This window comes from Sceloporus occidentalis, unplaced genomic scaffold, assembly GCF_023333645.1.
Source record: "Sceloporus occidentalis isolate IW3139 unplaced genomic scaffold, rSceOcc1.0.p SCAF_4, whole genome shotgun sequence".
Classification (NCBI taxonomy): domain Eukaryota; kingdom Metazoa; phylum Chordata; class Lepidosauria; order Squamata; family Phrynosomatidae; genus Sceloporus; species Sceloporus occidentalis.
Genome location: NW_028316984.1, coordinates 135,725,179 through 135,744,471, shown reverse-complemented (window position 1 = coordinate 135,744,471; position 19,293 = coordinate 135,725,179). Strand labels below are relative to the sequence as shown.

The following is a 19,293-nucleotide window of genomic DNA, read 5'->3' as shown; positions in this document are numbered from 1 at the left end:
CAAGTCACAGTCTCTCAGCCTCAGAGGAAGACAATGACAAACCCTTTCTGAACAAATCTTACCAAGAAGAACCAATGATAGGTTCTTCTTAGTATGTTAAAAATAACTTCAAGGCACACAACAACATGGGCGTAATTGAGACCAGCTTCATTATTATTATTATTATTATTATTATTTTGCTTTATTTATATAGCACTGTAGATTTGCACAGCGCTGTAAATACAAACAATAAAATAGATAAGAGTAAACCTGACCATGGCGTATAATCTTAGAAATAATAGCATAATACATATAAATAATACATAACAATACAGGAAAGGGCTCAATAAAACAGGCAACAAATTAAAAACATCAAATAGCAAATAATAGTCACGCAAATACATATGGATAAATCAGTTCAGTTACCTGCTCTTCTCTTCAGAGAATGGAACTGAAGCTATTCTACATGCTTTATGTCTTGGTATAATTGGAGCATGCAGCAGCAAGGTCTTGAGTCCCCCACCCCACTCCCTTGCAGTTGCCAACTCTTTGTACTTCTTTCTATGAACATGAATGGCAATTATTTTACTTCTATGGGAGAAAATACAGGAATTTTTTTTAGAACATCATTGGGATGGTAATTAAAGTTGCTTCTTATGACTGTTTGTGTTGCACCAGTGAAACGGGATTTATCTCCTCGCTAGCAGCCTCCTCAAACTTAACAGGAGTCTACTGGAACGTAACTGTACATACTGAACTTTAAGTCAAGAAAATTATGCCCCAAAATTGACCATAAAATCCTGGGTTGACTTATATACAGGCCAATACACTAATACTGTTTAGAAAGGTCCTGAAACAAGCACCACTGTGATGCCCCACTCTTTGCGCGAGGTGGGAGGTTTTGTGTGTGTGTGTGTGTGTGTGTGTGAGAGAGAGAGAGAGAGAGAGAGAGAGGGAAAGAATTTCCCAATCCGATTTTAAACTCTTCTCTTCCCATTTAACTCCATTTCTTTCCCTTCCCAGTCTGATTTTAAAGCCGCCTCTTCCCATCATAGATTTAACTCCACTTCCTTTCCTCCCTCATACAATGTTAAAACTTCTCCTCCAGCACCTGGGAAGTGGTGTCAGGTGGTCAGGAGAGGTCCAGAGAAGGAGAAGGAGGGATGGAAGTGGTGTTTTTCCCTTTGCATCCTTAGTTATAGCCCCCTAAGTTTTACCCTCAACTTATACATGAGGTTGACTTGAACACATGAGTATGTCTTTTTCCCCACCTTGCCTTTTTTTCTTTAGATTTACTTATACAGTTGTCCCTCCATATTCGCTATGGTTACGGGAACAAGACCCCCGTGAATATGGAAAAACCACAAATAACAAAAACACTGTTTTTACCTGAGAGGACACTTCTCTAGGAATTTCTAGGTCCTCCAATGCAACTCTGGTCAATGTCCAACATACACTGACCATAGAATGGCACTGGAGTAGCTACAAATGGTCTTTCAGTGCAACTTTTAGTTAAAGTTGACCACAGAGTTGTACTGGAGGACCTAGACGGTCCTATAGAGAACTCATTAATGAAATCCGTGAATAATCAAAGCCGCAAATATGGAGGGATGACTGTATATGAGATTTCAATCTGGGAGATAAGCATTATCCAGGAACTGTTTATATGTATCATCATTTGTCACTGATCCATTTTCAGGTTTTATAATAGAAAACCTTGATGTCCAAGAATGCCGTGGCTTGATAAAAATTCTTATCAAATCAGTTTCCTTTGTTAATGGGTTCACATATAAATTTACCAGTCATATGTCCCAGCTCTCTGAGAAGGACATCTAATACCATACAGATCCTTTTTCCAGGGGTGTTAGTTCCATTGTTATTTCCGTGCACAATTATTATTATTATTATTATTATTATTATTATCTCCTGCTCCTCTGAGCGATCAGTGGCTTACATTAAAATAAATCAATACAATGCAATATCAATACAATAACATATAATAACATAACCCTAACCCTTCCATCAGTAATAATAAAATACAATTAAATTATCAATTATTAAAGCAACCATTAATAATTAAATAATTAACAACTATTAACAATAACCAGACCAGAGATAACTAGGCGTTCATCAACAATCAGTCACAGATTGTTATGGTACTGATCTTACTCTGGAAAGGCCTGCCGGAAGAGATGTGTCTTGACTGCCTTTTTGAAGCAATCCAGACTTCTTGCCTTCCTCATACTATGTACCAAGAAAGGAGACCTCTGCCTATGTCCTACACAATCCTAATAATAATAATAATAATGTTTATTTATATCTTCCCGCCTCTCCCAATTGGATCGAGGCAGGATCACAACAGAGTTTAAAAAATACAATTAAAACATTACAATATTATAATCACACAAGTTGAAACCATAGTTAAAAACATAAAATCAACACTCATGGGGTCAGATGCTCTCGTTCCATACAGAAACAGTCTGTAATTCATAGAAGGTGGGTATGCACGTCAAAAAAGCTCTGTCTTAACTGCCTTCCTGAAAGTTTCCAGGGATGTAGCAAGGCAGATCTCCTCAGGGAGTCCATTCCATAGTGTGGGAGCAGCTATACTAAATGTTTTTTGGGAAGTAGAAACATATTTAGATGCTGGTATCGCTAACAATTTCTTCCCATTTGTTCTAAGAGTGCAGGGCAGATTGTATAGGGAGATGCGGTCCCGTAAGTAACTCGGGGCCCAAGCCATGTAGGGCTTTAAAGGTAATAACCAACACCTTGTATTGTGCCCGGAAGCTAATTGGAAGCCAGTGTAGATCTTTCAGAATAGGTGTTATGTGGTCAAATCTCAAGGATCCGTTGACCAACCTGGCTGCTGCATTTTGCACTAATTGGAGCTTCCGAACTTGATACAAGGGTAGCCCCATGTAGAGCGCATTGCAGAGATTAAGACGAGAGATTACCAGAGCATGTACTACAGCTTCAAGGTCCTTTCGGTCGAGGTAGGGTCGCAGTTGGTATATCAAGCACTTCTGGCCGTTGCATCTACTTGAGAGGACAAATGTAGAGATGGATCCAGAAGTACTCCCAAACTGCGAACTTCATCTTTCAGGGGAAGTGTGACCCCGTCTAGGAGTGGTTGACAAATTTCCTTCCCCGGGCCTAAGGATCCTATGGCAAGTACCTCCGTTTTCTCTGGATTCAGCCTGAGTTTGTTTTTCCTTATCCAGCCCATTACCGACTCAAGGCAGGGATTCAGAGGGGAGATGTCATCCTTAGTCATTGTAACAGTTGGGGACATAGAGAAGCATATTTGGGTGTCATCAGCGTACTGATAACCCTGCGCCCCATGTCTCCGGATGATCACTCCCACCGGTTTCATGTAAATGTTAAATAGCATGGAGGACAAGATGGCACCTTGGGGGACGCCAGATGTTAGCTGGTTGGGAATGGTATTCACCTTGAATAGTAGCCATATCATAAATGAAGACAATATTTGTTGACTCCTATTTTTGTAATCATGTGCAAAGCACTAATGAGGCATAGTTTAAGATAGATGAACCAGCACTAATGCACTCGGAGTTCAGTATTATAGTGAATCCTTATTAATTCTGAATGTTTTGGTGCAAAAGGAGTTCACAACAGATTAGAACACAGTGCTTCTGTTAGTATAATAACACAGCTGTACTGGTTAATTCAGTTTTTAATATTTTTATAGTATCTTCAGCATGCCTGATTCAAACCATTAGTTAACATCTTCTGGCATTTTTGAGAAGGTAGTAAGCCATATGTTGGAAGAAGCTATTAGTGTTTAACTTTCTCATTTTAATAGCAGGTTCATCACCAAGTTCTAGCAGCAGTTCTTCTGTTAACCCAATGGCTTCTCTTGGAGCGCTACAAACACTGGCTGGTGCTACTGGGGGTCTCAATGTTGGCTCTTTAGCAGGTAAGCTCAGTATAATGAAAAGACTATCAAACCAAAATGACCCATGTAATTTGTTTGCTACAAAGTGTCTCACTGATTAACTTAATAATGGTATACTCTTGGAAAGCTGGTTGATAATTGATTCACTAATCAGACATTTATTCATATCTTTTGCATAGGAATGGCAGCCTTAAATGGTGGTCTAGGCAGTGGTGGTCTTTCAAATGGCACAGGGAGCACAATGGAAGCCCTGACTCAGGCCTATTCTGGGATCCAGCAGTATGCTGCTGCAGCATTGCCCACCCTATACAACCAGAGTCTGTTAACACAGCAGAGTATTGGTGCAGCAGGAAGTCAAAAGGAAGGTAGGTGGAAAGTTCTGATGGGATGTGGGCTTTGTACATGGTGGTGGTACAAAATATTCTCTTCCACTGATTTTAGAGTTCCAGTGGGCCCTACACACTCACTTGGGTTAGGAGTGCGGGACATGTGTGAAAGTTTTTACTATTTTTTTACCTCTGAGAACATGTCTAGGAACCTCTAGGTCCTCCAGCAAAACATTGTGGTTAACATCTGCCAGATGTTGACCAAAGAATTGCACTGGAGGTCCTACAAATGCCTAGAAAAGTGATTATTTATGGTTTTGATTGACATGTTCTCTCTAGAAATCTCTAGGTCTTCCAAAGATATTTATGGTGAATATTGACCATAGAGTTGTGGTGGAAGAACTAGAGATTCCTAGAGAACACATATTAATCAGATCTGCAAAAATCAAAGTCACAGATGTGGAGGACCGTTTATACAGATGCCATAGACAGAAAATATGTAAAGTTTTCCCTGGGCTCATTCATCAAACAACTAATGTATATAAACCTGTTTCTGTTGGGCTTTGGCTATTTCTAAACATCCAGGTACTTTTAAATCTTTGTCTTTCACTAAGAAAAATATATACACTTGTCCCTTCCCATTCATGAACTTGGCGTCTGTGGTTTTGATCCTTCGCGGACAGCAAGCCAGGAGGGACAAAATGGCATATGTGCAGAAGCACGTGGCCATTATGATCAATGGGGACTTGAGTATTAGCATTTTTTCTGATTCACAGGGTGATCCAGAATGGATCCCTCGCAAATCAAGTGGGAAGACTGTATTTCATTTCGTCAGCTTCATTACTTTTGTTATGCCTTTAGAACCCTCATTGATGTTGCCAGATTTATAGGAAAGTAGATACTTGTTTTTATATTGTGCATTTCAGATTTTGAAAACATTTCACATGGAGTATCTTTATTCCATATACGCCACTTTATTTTGTTAGCCAACCAGATTATCTAATTTATTCAACAGCTCTAACTGCAGAATTATTAACTGAAATTCAGTATTGCAGTTATGGATGCATAAACACAAGTCAAAGATCCATAACTGATCTTTATTCATGGACATTATGTAGCCATGATGGTGGCACTGTAGTCATGATTGTGATGCCCTCCCAAACTTCTTTACCAGGCAGCTGCCAGATCAGGTAAAGGAGGTCTGTTCAGCTGATAACAAGGCTCAGAAGGAAGATGTTTCATCTCTTTCCCACCAGCCAGTGAGAGTGTGACAATCAGAAACAGGACCCCTGCTGCAAGTCCTTGTGGGAGGGGGTTGGAAACATCATCCTCCTTGCACCCCAATTGCCAGCTTGAATAGATCACTTTTATCCGATTTGGCAGCTGCTTGGTGTAGTAGGTTTATGGGGGAATTGGACCAGGAGACACTGCTCAGTTACCCATGCATAGCTGAGTAGCCGATGTAGAATCTCACTATCATCAGATTTACAGAATGGAAGTTTGCCTAAACCAACAGCAGAGTAAGTGTGCCTTCCAGGCATTTTTGAAGCCCTGACACCCCACAGCAGCATCCAAAAATTTCATCCCAGCCTAAAGCTGATAGAAGCTTTTAACTGGTGATTTTGAGATCACTTTGTTAGCAGCAGTTAGACCAGGTACAGCAGAGGTTGAATTGATTGATAATATAGAGAAGTATTTATGAGTTAACTTGCTAGCCATGTGTTACTTTCAAGATCCATTCTTCTATTTAAATCTGATTTTTCTCCATCTGTTAAATACCTGATTTAAATACTAATTTTAAGAAGGAGCCTTAAAAATCTTTGTAGTTTTCTGGCAGGAAGCAATCACATTTTTCACCATCAGGACACAGTAGAGTTTCACAGTATTTGGTATTCTGTGGAACCAAGCCCAGTTCTGTAAGTGTGAATGAGTTTTGTTCTCTGCTTTCACCCTCTACATTAAGACCTGAAGATTTGTGCTTTTCTTTAAATTTTTTTCTAAATGGATGTTTTAAAGGTCCAGAGGGAGCCAATCTGTTCATCTATCACCTTCCCCAGGAGTTTGGGGACCAAGATTTGTTGCAGATGTTCATGCCTTTTGGGAATGTCGTCTCTGCCAAGGTTTTCATTGACAAGCAGACCAATCTGAGCAAATGTTTTGGTATGTTGGGGTAATTTGTTTTTTTGTGGAAGAGGAAAAATGAAATAGTAAACTAAGTAAAAGAGAAGGAGCTGGTTTATTTCAGAAAATATCTTGAGAAGGATAGCTTGAAAATGACAGAAAAGCATAGCTACTTAATACCACCAAATTCTCAAAAGTGTTCTTAACTCGTTTTCTCAGAGAGAAAAAAATAGGATGAAAGCAGTATTTTTGTGTATACACCTCAGAAGAGTCTTTCACTCATGTTAGCTTCCCATGAACTTTGCAAGGTTAATTTAAACCTTGCATCCCCCCCCCCACCCCATCCCTTTCTTAAAGAGATTGAAACTTCGGAGAAATTTTACAGTGTTTGGGTCACTCTGATATCCTGTTTGCTATTTGGTAACGAGAAAAGACCTGCACAGTTTGAGGATCAACAAATGAAATGTAGGCTAGGAGCACTGGGCTTGGGCCTGCCCCATGGTTGATACGCACCCCAGGCTAGATTGCTTTTCTCTTCTAATGATAAATACAAACATCAGTGCAGTGTAAAATGAGTGAGGATTTTTCTCAGGATCTTACTAGTACAGTTGCCCCTCCATTTTCGTGGACTTGAAGTCCACGGTCTTGATTATTCAGAGGGGCAAAAACTATTGGCTAAAATGGCGCACGGGAACACACAGCCATTCAAGCCAATGGGGCTTGAATATATGTGAGTTTCCGTTTTTGGTTTTTTTTTTTTGTTTTGTTTTGTTTTTGGGGGGGGGGTCCATTTCCAGAACGAATACCTGCAAAAATGGAGAGGCAGCTGTAACTATAATTCTTCTGTGTGAGTTTCCAAGAACTGTAACATTTTGCTTCTTTTTTCATGATAAAGACAATTTTTCATAATAGGTTATTTATAGTGTTTTAATGTACTCTTACTTACAATGGCAGAGTATACTTGCTTGTATTTAATGCACCTTATTCTGCCAGAAGTAATTGCATACAAAATCAGTCAGAAACTGACACATCTTTTAATAATAAGCCTACTAATACATTTAACATAAACGTTATCTCAGTTACTTTCAGTTACTCTTGCAGTTAACTTTTTACTCTAATTCCAGAATTATTTTACTACCAGACAGGTCCATCACTTGTAAAAATGGCTACCTTACTCTCTATGGAGTTCTCAATTCAGTTCCTTGGTTTTTTCCAGCCTAGGCAGGAAATAAAAATGAAAAGATTTTTGGAACCTTGATGGATCAGCATATGTAGCAGAGGGGCTATGTTTGGTCTGGTGGATCAAAAGTATTGCAGGTTTTTGATAAAGTGTCTAGTTTTTAGTGGGTTTTTCGGGCTATGTGGCCATGCTCTAGAAGAGTTTATTCCTGATGTTTCACCGGCATCTGTGGCTGGCATCTTCAGAGAATGTTGACCTGGAAGAGAGGGAAAAGAGAGAGACAGAGTGTGTGTGTGTGTATGTGTGTGTACACACACACACCATACATACTGTGTGATCCTGGGTAAGGAGGAGTGATTCCCATGTTAATCTGTGTATTGTTCTGTTGTTGATGGCTGGGCCTCAGGGTAGGAATATATGCAAAAGAGGATTAGTGTCTGTTAATTGGTGATCATTGTCTGCTGGGAAAGCCTTTGACCCTGAGTGGTTTCTCATTTGTATTTGCTGAGTCCTAGAGTCTTTTCTCATGAGAGAGGACATAGCTCTCATTTGTGCTTCCTGTGCAAATAGGTGCTTTCTTCACAAATATGTGAAGTGTGATCATTCCCTTCCACATCCCTTAGTTTCTACATCTTGCTTCTTTATGTGTTGTATCTGTCCAGTCCATCATAGCATGATGCTATTTGCATTAGTTTAATATGAATTCATTCTGAATATGAAATATATATTTTTAAAACGAATTCCACCTAATTTAACTGACCTTAACTACATTAATTTTTGTGGTGAATTTATTGCCTATTCATTCAGAAAGTACACAAAATAATGTTGCAGATTATAGTTAGCCATCCCTTGCGAATGCTTTTGCTGGAGATTTCTGCATGTCATATGGTAGGGCTAGACAGCCCTTGTGATTCCCTCCATAAACAGAAACCCCAGAAAATTATGTTTCACTTTCCCCCTGTTATAGAGGGTCCTTGTCCTCCAGGACCTTTCAGCTCCCTTCATCCAAAAGCAGTCCAGTATGTTCTCCCCTCCCCAGAATCAAAGCACTCCATGAGACAGAAAGTGCTCCTCTGGAAGGGAAAGCTGACTTCCTCTCCCATCTTCTGTCACAGTTGCTCCTATAGTTCTTACACAGTTATATACACCAAATTCTTAGTGAAGTCAGTAGATATGCCATAGCTCATGGGTTGGCAACCTGCGGCCCGCGGGCCACATCCGGCCCCCGGAGGCACTAGGACCGGCCCCCGCTCGCTCCTGCCGCCGATTGCCACTGTCCCGGCCGCCATTTTGTTTTTTAAAATGGCGGTGAAGTCTCGCGCGACCTTTATTGTTGCGCGAGACTTCGCCGCCATTTTAAAAAACAAAATGGCGGTGCCCATCTAGGAGGCCCGGTGCGCTCCCTGGAGCCCTGTTCGAGGGCTCCAGGGCCGTGCCAGGCCTCCGAATGGGTGCCGCCCTCCTCCTCCTTCGCCCTCCTGGCCCTGCCCTTCGCCCTTCTGGCTCTGCTCTCCTGGCTCTGCCCTCCTCCCTTCTCTCTCCGCCCTCCTGGCCCTGCCCTTCGCCCTTCTGGCTCCGCTCTCCTGGCTCTAGTCCTGGCTCTGCCCTCCTCCCTTCGCCCTTCTGGCTCTGCTCTCCTGGCTCCCCCCATGGAAGAGCGGGGAGGAGGAGGAAGAGAGAGAAAGAAAAAGAGAAAGAAAGAAAGAGAAAGAAAGAAAGAAAGAAAGAAAGAGCCAGAGCCACTTCCATGCAGGAGGTTGGTTCATTGGGGGAGGGGGGTTATCGGAAGCTACACCTACTACCTGTGCCTTTGTGGTTTGGGAGGGACACAGTGTGCATGCATTTTCCCCTGTTCTGTGGCCTTCAGGTAGCTTCCACATGCTAACAAACATTGTTATTATCATGCATATATCCCTTGGTATTCTCTTTGCAAAATCCCTCCACATGGGCTGGCTTCTCTTTTCTGGGTTGAGGCATTGTGCATGCATTTGATCTGGATTTCCTGCATGGCAGGGGGTTGGACTGGATGGCCCTTGCAGTCTCTTCCAACTCTATGATTCTATGATTTCCCTCTGCTTTCTGACTTTCAGGTAGCTTCCACATGCTAACAAACATTGTTATTATCATGCATATATCCCTTGGTATTCTCTTTGCAAAATCCCTCCACATGGGCTGGCTTCTCCTTTCTGGGTTGAGGCTTTGTGCATGCATTTGATCTGGATTTCCTAATTTTTATTTAACTTTACTTGTTCTTGTTCTTCATTTTAAATATTGTATATGTTCCCATTTTGTTTTTTACTTCATATAATATTTGCAGTGTATGCAGGAATTATTTCTTATTTTTTATTTATTTAATTTTTTTTTTAAAAAAATATTTATTTATTTTTGGGCTTTGGCCGAAGGAAGGGGCCGAGGAGGAGAGGCCAGGCACACGCCTACTTCTCCTTGCGGGGCATCTGTGGAAGCTCCGCCACCGGCACGCGGCCCCACCCCTGAGGAAGGAAGCTCCGCCCCAGCATGCGGCTCCGCCCCGGAGGGTGGAAGCTCCACCCCCCCCCCAACGTCGGCCCCCCAGTTGTCTGAGGGACAGCAACCCGGCCCCCTGCTCAAAAAGGTTGCCTACCCCTGCCATAGCTGATATAATGTTAAATCCATTTTTAGTACAGATGTGTTTTTGCCCTTCTTGGAATGGAATTTTAAATTTACCAGGAAAAAATGTCTTTCTATGTCTTGCATAATGTCCATGCTTAAGTTGAGTATAGCTCTCAGTATTGCTGTATTATATTCCTTTTGTTGTTTTTATTTAAAAAAATTAAATGTAAAGCTATTCCTTTCAAGTCAGTTCCTACTGTTTTCCTTGGAGCAACTTGTTAGGATGTGGTATCCATTATCAGGGGCATCTCCTCAAAAATACTCTTCTGAACAAGTGATTTCTCTTCTATTAAGCAGCAATTGAGACATATTTACTTCCCTCGCTTTTCATATAACTGTTACAATGCAACCCAGAGCCACTAGAATTATTGTGGCTAGGAACAGAATCAGAACCCTCTGTTTGTTTTAGATTTCATGTAAGAATGCATTGGCAATTTACATGCTACAATGCATTGAAGCATTTTATCTCTGCCTTTTCCTTGAGTCCTCATATAAAGAAGCTGTGGTCTCACATGATTTTTTTAAACTCTTCAGCCATTGTATATATTTAACTATAGACACATTAAAAGTTCACATATATTGCAGCCATAGTATGTATGCAAATGCTGTTTATATTTACAGTCTAAAAATACTGCTTCAGTTATGCCTCTTCTAATCTCACCTTTGGCATACCACCTTTTCCTTTTCATAGGCTTTGTGAGTTATGACAATCCAGTTTCGGCACAGGCAGCCATCCAGTCAATGAATGGATTTCAAATTGGCATGAAACGACTGAAAGTACAGCTCAAGCGCTCTAAGAATGACAGCAAGCCATACTGAGCGCCCCTCCCCTCTGGAACTGGAGTGAGAAGGATCTTCTGGTAAGTTGGGGAGGAGTGCGCTTAGTGATTGAAAAACTCTTGAAGGCTGTATTTTACGGTCACAGAAGCTATTTGATGTCATTCTGTCTGGCACATCTTCCGCTGAAGACTCAGCTGCCACCTCTACTGGGAATTCTTCGGATGGAGGACGAGTTTGTGCTTTTGTTTCCAGTGTTTTACTTTGGAGTTTAGGTGCCATATCGCTGATTTTTTTTTTAAAAAAAAAAGTTTGCTGTGTTTGTAACCATTGTGTTTTGAGAAGGACCAATGCCAGCCACCTTGGGGAGGAAAGCAAAATAGCAGGTGCAATTCAAACTGACATTGTATGACTTAGACATGACAAAGAGAAGAGGAGCAGATCTATTGCCAAACTGCAAATGATATTCATGAACAGGAGAGGAGGAGGGGAAGGGACTGAATCCAAACTACTTGGTGGCTGGTAATTGAGCCAGACCCCAAGGAGCCTTGCCAGACTCTCATTTTCCCAGCTTTATTTAGTTAATGCAAAGACTTCATACTGAAATCACTCTCTAGAGTGGGAGAAAAATAGTTGGGCAATTCATGTGTTAAATTCATGTGTGAAAGGAAAACTGTAGTAATTACAATGCTATAATGTTTTTTGTATGGCACAGTGAGTGTGATCCAATGATTTTTTAAAAATCAATCATTTACAATCCAGCCATGGCAACCTTTTTTAAAAAATTAGGCATTGCTAATCTTTCAGTGGTTTTTACTTGATGAAAGCTAAGCTTGAATCCAGTCAGTTTAATGCCAACACATACAAATAAGGATGTAAACCAGGAACTCCTGGTTTTGACATATGACATTTCAAATTCTGCAAATCATGATCAAATTTTCTGTTTTTCCTTCTCTTCATCTTGTACATAAAGCTGTACCAGAATCAGCACCCCCCCCCAAAATACAACTTAAATCCTTCTTAATACTAAACATGCAAGTGGCTTTTAATAAGTTCATGTTGCTCTGATTAATGGCATTCTGCTTTTTTGCACACGTTCTGCAAGCAAGTATCCAGAAAAATTGATGTCTCAAAGGTATTTTTTTCCTTATACACGTGCATTCTTGCTACATTGCAGTTTTCCTTTGAGTGTGTGTGCTCCACTATTAGATATGAAAGGCTACGTGCAAAGGTTTCATGCAAGATTCTGTGAGACCTCACAGAATCTTGATCTTGCCTTTGTGTTACATGTAGCCTGGTGCCTAACAATTTGAATCAGGTTTCTTCTCTTTCTAATACACATTTTTACATGTGTGTGCCTTTTGCCAAAATGTTAAAAGGCTTTTTTATATACACCAATGAAATGGGACTAAAGGGAACTTCTGACATTCTGGCCTGAGCCATGGCAAGATGTCAGTACAAAACCTAGCCCTTGAGTAAAAAAAACCAGCCCTACTAGTGGGAAAGCTTACATAGTTATACATAAGGTTCAGTGCACTCCTTCTTTCTCAGTTTGTACCCTTCCCCTGTTGATTGTCATGCTTTTCACAATGTACAAGTCAAACCACATGTTCTGTAATTGGAAATTTGGTATTTAAGGGAGATGGGAAGCAGATTAAAGAAAAAAAATCCAGTTCACTCTGTCAGAAAGATCCACAAGTCTTATTCATCCTGAAATGCCATTTTAGAATGTGCTTGACATGGCTCAGAACAAGAATTGGACATAATCAGGGACTGGGCTCCCTATGTATTAAACCTCAAAGTGTAAGTTCTGCAAGGCCATCCATCTCAGGTTCAGATTACTTTATATGGTGGATTTAGAAGTATTGTTGTTACAAACCTGTCTGTAATCCTGGTGGATGGGTTAGTGAATATAAAACTGTCAGTATTATAAAGCACATACAGTAATGGCAAAAAGGTTGGATGGTCAGACTGCCAAATTTTCTATTTATGCTGGCATATGGCACCCTTCTTTGTTCGATATTTGAGTCTGTTCAGAAGCATATGCATACATTTAGGTGAATTTTGTACACTAGGAAAAGTTTGTGTCCTGATATTCTGTGGCAAAAAAGAAGTATTGGAGTGTTGAGGCTTCCTGAGTTGTCACAGGATTTTAAAAAATAAATAATATACTTTTCAGGAAAAAAAAGGTCATAGTTGGGAGCAGCTGCTCCAGTTGCAACCTAATATAACCAAGAATGTGTTTCTATTTTTATAGAAGTTTTATACTGCTCCTGGGTGGAGAATATTTATTATCTAAATTATTTCACTGGAAAAAACCAGGGTTTTGCATAATCCTGAATGTGATTGTGTAACATATACATAAAACAATGTGCTTATTTGAAACTACTGACTTTCAGTGGCCTGTTTGCAGCTGGACAAACTGCTAAATAGGAAAAGAATTAATGCTGTGAACTAGTGGAGAGGGAACGCTGTGCTCAAGTTTTATCTATAGTCACTCCTCCCAGTACCTTTTCTGTCCTCTGCTCTCTCTCTCTCACTACCTTTCTTTGTTTCTTGTTTGGCCACCCATGTCCGCATTTCTGAATAATCTATTCTGTCATTTTTGTTTAATGACCATAATCCCCATAACCTGTTGATATGCTGTCATCATGCCCACTGTGAAGAAAAATGCCTCCTATTGAGTTGCAAGGCAACATTTCAGCATAGATTATTTTATATAATTACCAAGTAGTATGATTCATTCATGTGCCCCCATCCGAGACAACACTATTACCAAAGCAAATATATCCAGGTTGATTTCCAAAAATTAATCTTTAAAATATATTGGCAATGTTTTTGTGCCTTTGGTGCTGCTGTTCTAAATTAATCTAGAAGACTTGAACCAAAATATGCCTTCCTTCTCAGTTTCATTTGATTTGTCAGTCTGATCATGTATGCTTTTCAAAGCAGATTTTAAATTTAAGTCCCTCTGAATTAGATTCACTACTGACAAGAAGGTTACTCTTATACACACATGCACACATATGTTTCCCATGTTGTGTTTTGGTGCAACCTGACATACTGTCAAAAAAAATTTCATTAAAGTTTATTTCTCTCCCCTATCCATTCCCTTTTCAAAGCTGAATAGATACTTTGGTAGAAAGCCTGGGATATTATCATGTTATGTTTGCCTCTCTTAGAAAAATTATTAGTCTCTTATGTTTGGACCAATGTAACAGATGGATCAAATAAACTATAAAAATAGTCAGCAGTATATTAACTTAAAATTATATTTAATCATGAATATAATTCTTGATGCTGTTTAGATTAAATCCACTTCTCAGAAAATATGTTCAGTAATATGCAGACACAAGACTGGAATGAGTTAAGGGAGACATGCTATACTAAAAATCATTTCAAGCAGACTTGGCATGAGGCAAATACTGAAGTATCACTTTCCAAAGGAGCCTTATTTTTATAAGAAAAAAATAGACTAGGCAACCACAGATTAGAATTGCCATACGATTATCCTGTTTTTCCCTGTGACTTTTTAAACTTTCTGTGAATCCTTGTAAATGTATTAATGGGTGGGGAATCTACTTTTTAGATTCTACTTGTATACTTCATGTTAAGAACAAAAATCCCAAAGATGCTGTTTGTTTGTTAGCTTGGCATAGTTAACTTCTGTAAATCTCCCCCATTTCCTCACCAAATACAGTGTGGTGGGTCTGTGTGCTCCCCAGCCAGGAGGGTTTGCTATTTTCACCTATTCCCCTTCTGTCTGCATTCCCTATTCCAGAGGTCCTCCCAACCTTCAGGATTAGGTTTTCTGGGGTATAGCCTGTACTGAGAGGAGGAATCAGTGTGGGTTTCCGCTGCTGCTGCTGCTGCATGGATCAGAAGCCTTCTGTTGTTGTAAAGATCTTTTCATCCATGGAACAAATACTGTGGATCCAAAGCCTTTGTTCTTTCTAGTCAACCAAGATAACTTTAAAATAAATTGTGACCTGGTAGTTCAATACCTGTAAATTGCAGATCCGCATGCTTTGGGAATCCACACACACACACAGAAGGTTGCTTTATTTCAAGGAGCTGAAATGTAATGGTATGTTTAAATTGTGCTGTATTATGCCACTGACTGTAATTTGAAATGAAAGCTAGGGCAAATTGAAGAAGCACACTTTCCCAAGTAATCTCATTCTGTTTCAGATAATTTTTCATGTAAATCATCTCATTAACAGAATGCTTAAATGTATTTGTCCTTGCAAATTATGTCTTTTGTGATGTGCCCTCCCTATTAGTGATTATATAAACTCAAAAAATTTCAAGATGCTGCAGACAAAATTTCTTCCACTTAGACTGGCAATAGTGACTGTAGAAGTTCTGAGAGTCCAGAATTCTTCCTCACAAATTCAGGAAGTAGGATTTATTTATTGAAAGAGCTGGAAAAGCAAGTTTATTTGCAGCTGTTATTGTGAAAAGGGCTCAGCCAAAGCAAGTCTTAACTTGCAGTCAAGTCTTAATTCCTTCCTAATTCATAAGGGAATCAGTTCCACTAATATGCTGTATGTCATTTTTTGGTTATAAAGCCAAAAACTAATATTGTATTCAAAACACTAGCTGAAATAAAAGAGTATGGATTTCTAAGCCTATATTGAGTTAAGAAAGGATAAAGTATCTCAACTATCAATCCCCCAAGGATTCCTTCAGCATTTCCCATCTCTTGCAGTCTTAATTGCAAACCATTTTGGAAACATGTTTTAGGAAGTCAGATTCTAGCAGAGTGGATTTACTTTGTTGTCTTCCTCAAGCGGACATAGTAGGAACACTGGCTCAGAGCTGTGATAAAATGCACAGCCATCTGTGTGCCACTTAAGCCATAGTCCATTCTGCAGCCAGTGTCTAAAGGGAATCCCAGGCCTCTCCTTCCATTTGGTTTCTGACAAGTTATGACATTAATTTGGTGTCCTGCACACTTCAACTTTTACTTGTTCATTGTTGGCATGTGCTGCCCTTCCCTGTCAACTCCCTTCCCCAAGAGGTCTCATTGTACAGTGCCCATTCTTGTTCTTTCTCTCTCTCTGTTTGGATGTACTGCTCTGTGTAACTCAGTGGGTCTCCTTCTTTCTGGTTTGTTTTTTTTTCTAGATTCCTGCCGTTTGTTCATCGTTGTGCCTAAAGCATGTCGATGTGGCGTTCAAGTACATCGTCCAAATCCTTGTCTCTTCAGCTTCTCTGATGCTTGAACTCTCACCTTTTGACCTTGTGTTGACTTTTGATGCTGATGTGTATTTTTATTATGTTTGTTTCTTCTTTCTTTTTTTTTTTTTTCCTCCTTTTTTGTGCTGCCAAATTGGTTTTGCTAGAAAGACTGCTGAAGGGGAATATTTAAACTTGCATTTGAATATAAAAGAATTCTATTTTTCTAGAACTTCGTAAGATAACCACTTGATTTTGTGATTCTGATTCTTTGTAATTGTCTTCAGAGCAGCCTTGCTAGCATACCTTGTGGAGTATTTGTATTTCTGTGAACATACAGCCAATCACTTTCTAGGCTTAGTTTTTTCTGTGTGCTTAGTTTTAAAACAAAAATCTTTGAAGGAAAAAGTAAAATGATGCAACTTAAAACTTTCAGGAGGTTTCTGGTCACATTTTGCTGAATCTACATTTTGTGCTTGGGGAGATAGCATGTATTCTTTGACTTGAGTAGCCTCAGCAGAAAACACTTGAACTACACTTTCTCCTGATTGTAGCTGCATTTTTGCCCTGGCACTTACAGCTTTTTCCTTCTTGTGTGATTATCAGCCTTTGTCTGCAGTGACAGTTTAATCAAAGTTGATGTTGTATTTTGTTAAACCCCTAGCATGCTTAGTTTTTTGTAACTACAGTCTCCTCAGCAAAATATGAGATTTTGTTTGTTTTTCCTTTAAAAACTCAAGTAATGCCCTTGTAAACGTTTTGCATGTTTCCTGCTGTTCTTCACAATCTTGTATATAGATATACACACTCTTCACCTCTGTTTTCTATAGTTTGTGCAAAAACTGAGCAATTTAATAGGTTTCAAAGCTATCCTTTTTTGAATGCCAGACTTGTGGTCATATGTCATGTTAGGACATCTCCTGTGCATTTGGACTGCTCAACAGAGTATCTGCACCTTGCTCTATCATCACAGCTATGGAAAGGTCTCAGGGGGTTTGATTGCACTGGTTCTGGTGGTGGCAGAGGTGACAGTAGCAATAGTGGGGGGGCAGGCTGTTGACAGAAGTTCAACAGAAAGTTGTGGGATGTTTGCTAATAGTGCTTCTAAGATCCATTGGAGCTAAAGCTCTTTTGGGGTAGCCTTAATTTGTACCTCTTGTATAATATGTAGCTTGCTGTGTGAGTTTTAGCACCATTAGAACTCAGTGATGCAAGCTTGATTGCTCTCCAGTCTGTACACTTGAAGTAGCATGTTCTGCATTTCCTATAGAAGGAATCTGTAAGCCTAGGCTCAAAACTGCTGGCTCTTTCTCCAAATGACAAGCACAATATAACAGCCTACTAGCTGTTACCTGAACAGGGTACCAACCCCGGCTCCTTTTCTCAGGGGCCTTAGCTGGGGAGTCTCCTCTATGGAGGTTTTTTTTTAAGTTTTTGTTCTTAAATTGGGTAAGGAGTCATGCAGTTTTTTCTTTCTTTTTCTTTCTTTCTGACCTGATGAAGAAATAGGACAGATTATTCTTCTCTGGGAGGTGTGCCTCAGCTTTGCTATACATACAATCTGCTGAGACTTAAGTACTCAGTTTCACAGCACCTGCAAGGAAGTCCTGTGGTAGGTGTTTTATCACAAGGAGCAAAGGGATGGGGAAGTCATGAAGAAAACTAAGAGGAAGAAGTGTGAAGCAAAATGTTTGCAGAGTAGAGGTGTATAGGCGACCTCTCCAGGTCATGTGGAGTGTTAACTTGCCTCATTGCTAGGGACAAAAAAATTCCCCACCCCCTTGTTGGGCAGAGCAGTGTTTCTCCATGCTTCTTAGATAAGTAAGCATAGGTAGCTTTTCCCCCAACCTTGTAGTCATCACTTCTTGAGGACAAGTGTTTGCTTGAAAAGGATATGACTGCATTATCTGGGAGTACAGCTGTGAGATGGTTGCTCTTAGGCTCACGGTCGCAATGCACAGGGATGTCCGATAGCAGGGAAGTTGAAAACCTGCACTGTATAGATTAATTTTGCCAATACATTTCTTTACAATGCTCATACAGTTTCATGAGGAACTCTGGAGAATCCTGTGGAATAAAAAATCTCTGGAGAAAACCAAAATGCCAAACATTGGATGTTACTTTTCTTTTCTTTCCTTCTTCGGTTGTTTTAATTATTCTGTGGTGGTTTTAATGGATTTGAGACAGTAAAGCAGCAGCTGCCTTTTATTTCTGGCTGCTTTTTTGTGAATAATTTAAAAAAAAGAAAATTTACATTTTGAAAACAAACCTGTGGGCTTTTTTATTGGTACAAACATTGTATTTAACACTAGGGGTTTTGTACAGTTTTTTGCCTTTTCTACTAGAAAACAATGTAAAGTGATTCACAAATGTGACAAAAAAACAAATTGCCACTATGACCAAATGTAGAGTCTGTTCTGCAGTAACAGGATTTAATCAACTCAGAGTCGTGATTCTGTTGTAGCAATGCTTTTCTTTACCTTGTTTGAGCTGTTCTTTTTTCTTGTTTGATTTGCAAAACGAAATGTCTTTTTTGTGTGAAATTGTGTTGTACTCTGTAGAAAATTATGAATTTTACTTTAATGGTTTAAAACAATGGAAGCACATGATGCTTTTTTGATCACGGAGTTTGTGTAGTGGATTTAAAAATGAAAGTTTTGTTACAAGTTTGGAACGAGCGAGTATGTATTAAGGAATTTTTTTCCTTTTGTGTGTGGTTTCTTTTTGTCCCACTGGGGAACTTAAAGCTGTTTTAATTGCACAGACACACAGATAAGAAGTCATTTTGTATATGCCAAGTGTGGTACCTCCCTTTGTTTATTTGCTATTAAACTGTTTGAGAAGAAATTCCTGTGTCTTCTTCATGCTTATTTACACATAGCAGATGAGTAGCCCAATATTTGTGATGGCCCTTCTTTTCTGTTTGAGTAGTTTTTCTTGCCCACTCTACCTCTGGCTTTAAATTAACTATCTTGGTGTTTTCTGTTTGAGATTTAGTTTCTTTCCTAAAAATTTTAAACCTCAGATGTAATCATGCACCAGGTTTGCTTTGAATGGTATTTTATGTACACAAAGAAATTGATTGTTTCATGCAGTATTGGAAATAATTGATAAATGCACTTCCACACACCCCTCATTATCACACATTGACTATTTGT

General features: G+C 39.6%; 1 protein-coding gene across 9 annotated transcripts in view; it reads left to right on the top strand.

Moving 5' to 3' along the window:
• The window catches only part of CELF1 (CUGBP Elav-like family member 1), a 51,863-nt gene extending 32,881 nt beyond the window's left edge, over window positions 1–18,982 (top strand). For 4 of the 9 annotated variants that reach the window (XM_089521663.1, XM_089521658.1, XM_089521665.1 and 1 more), the window contains 5 exons: window positions 3,806–3,919; window positions 4,078–4,263; window positions 6,241–6,384; window positions 10,869–11,037; window positions 16,085–18,982. In XM_089521663.1, the coding sequence (XP_089377789.1) occupies window positions 3,806–3,919; window positions 4,078–4,263; window positions 6,241–6,384; window positions 10,869–10,996 (572 nt within the window). In that variant the 3' untranslated portion in view covers window positions 10,997–11,037; window positions 16,085–18,982. Of the gene's footprint in view, window positions 1–3,805; window positions 3,920–4,077; window positions 4,264–6,240; window positions 6,385–10,868; window positions 11,038–12,059; window positions 12,090–14,735 lie in introns of all 9 variants that reach the window. The other 5 variants (XM_089521664.1, XM_089521661.1, XR_016280947.1 and 2 more) reach the window with 4 other exon arrangements.
• Window positions 18,983–19,293: the final 311 nt, after the last annotated feature.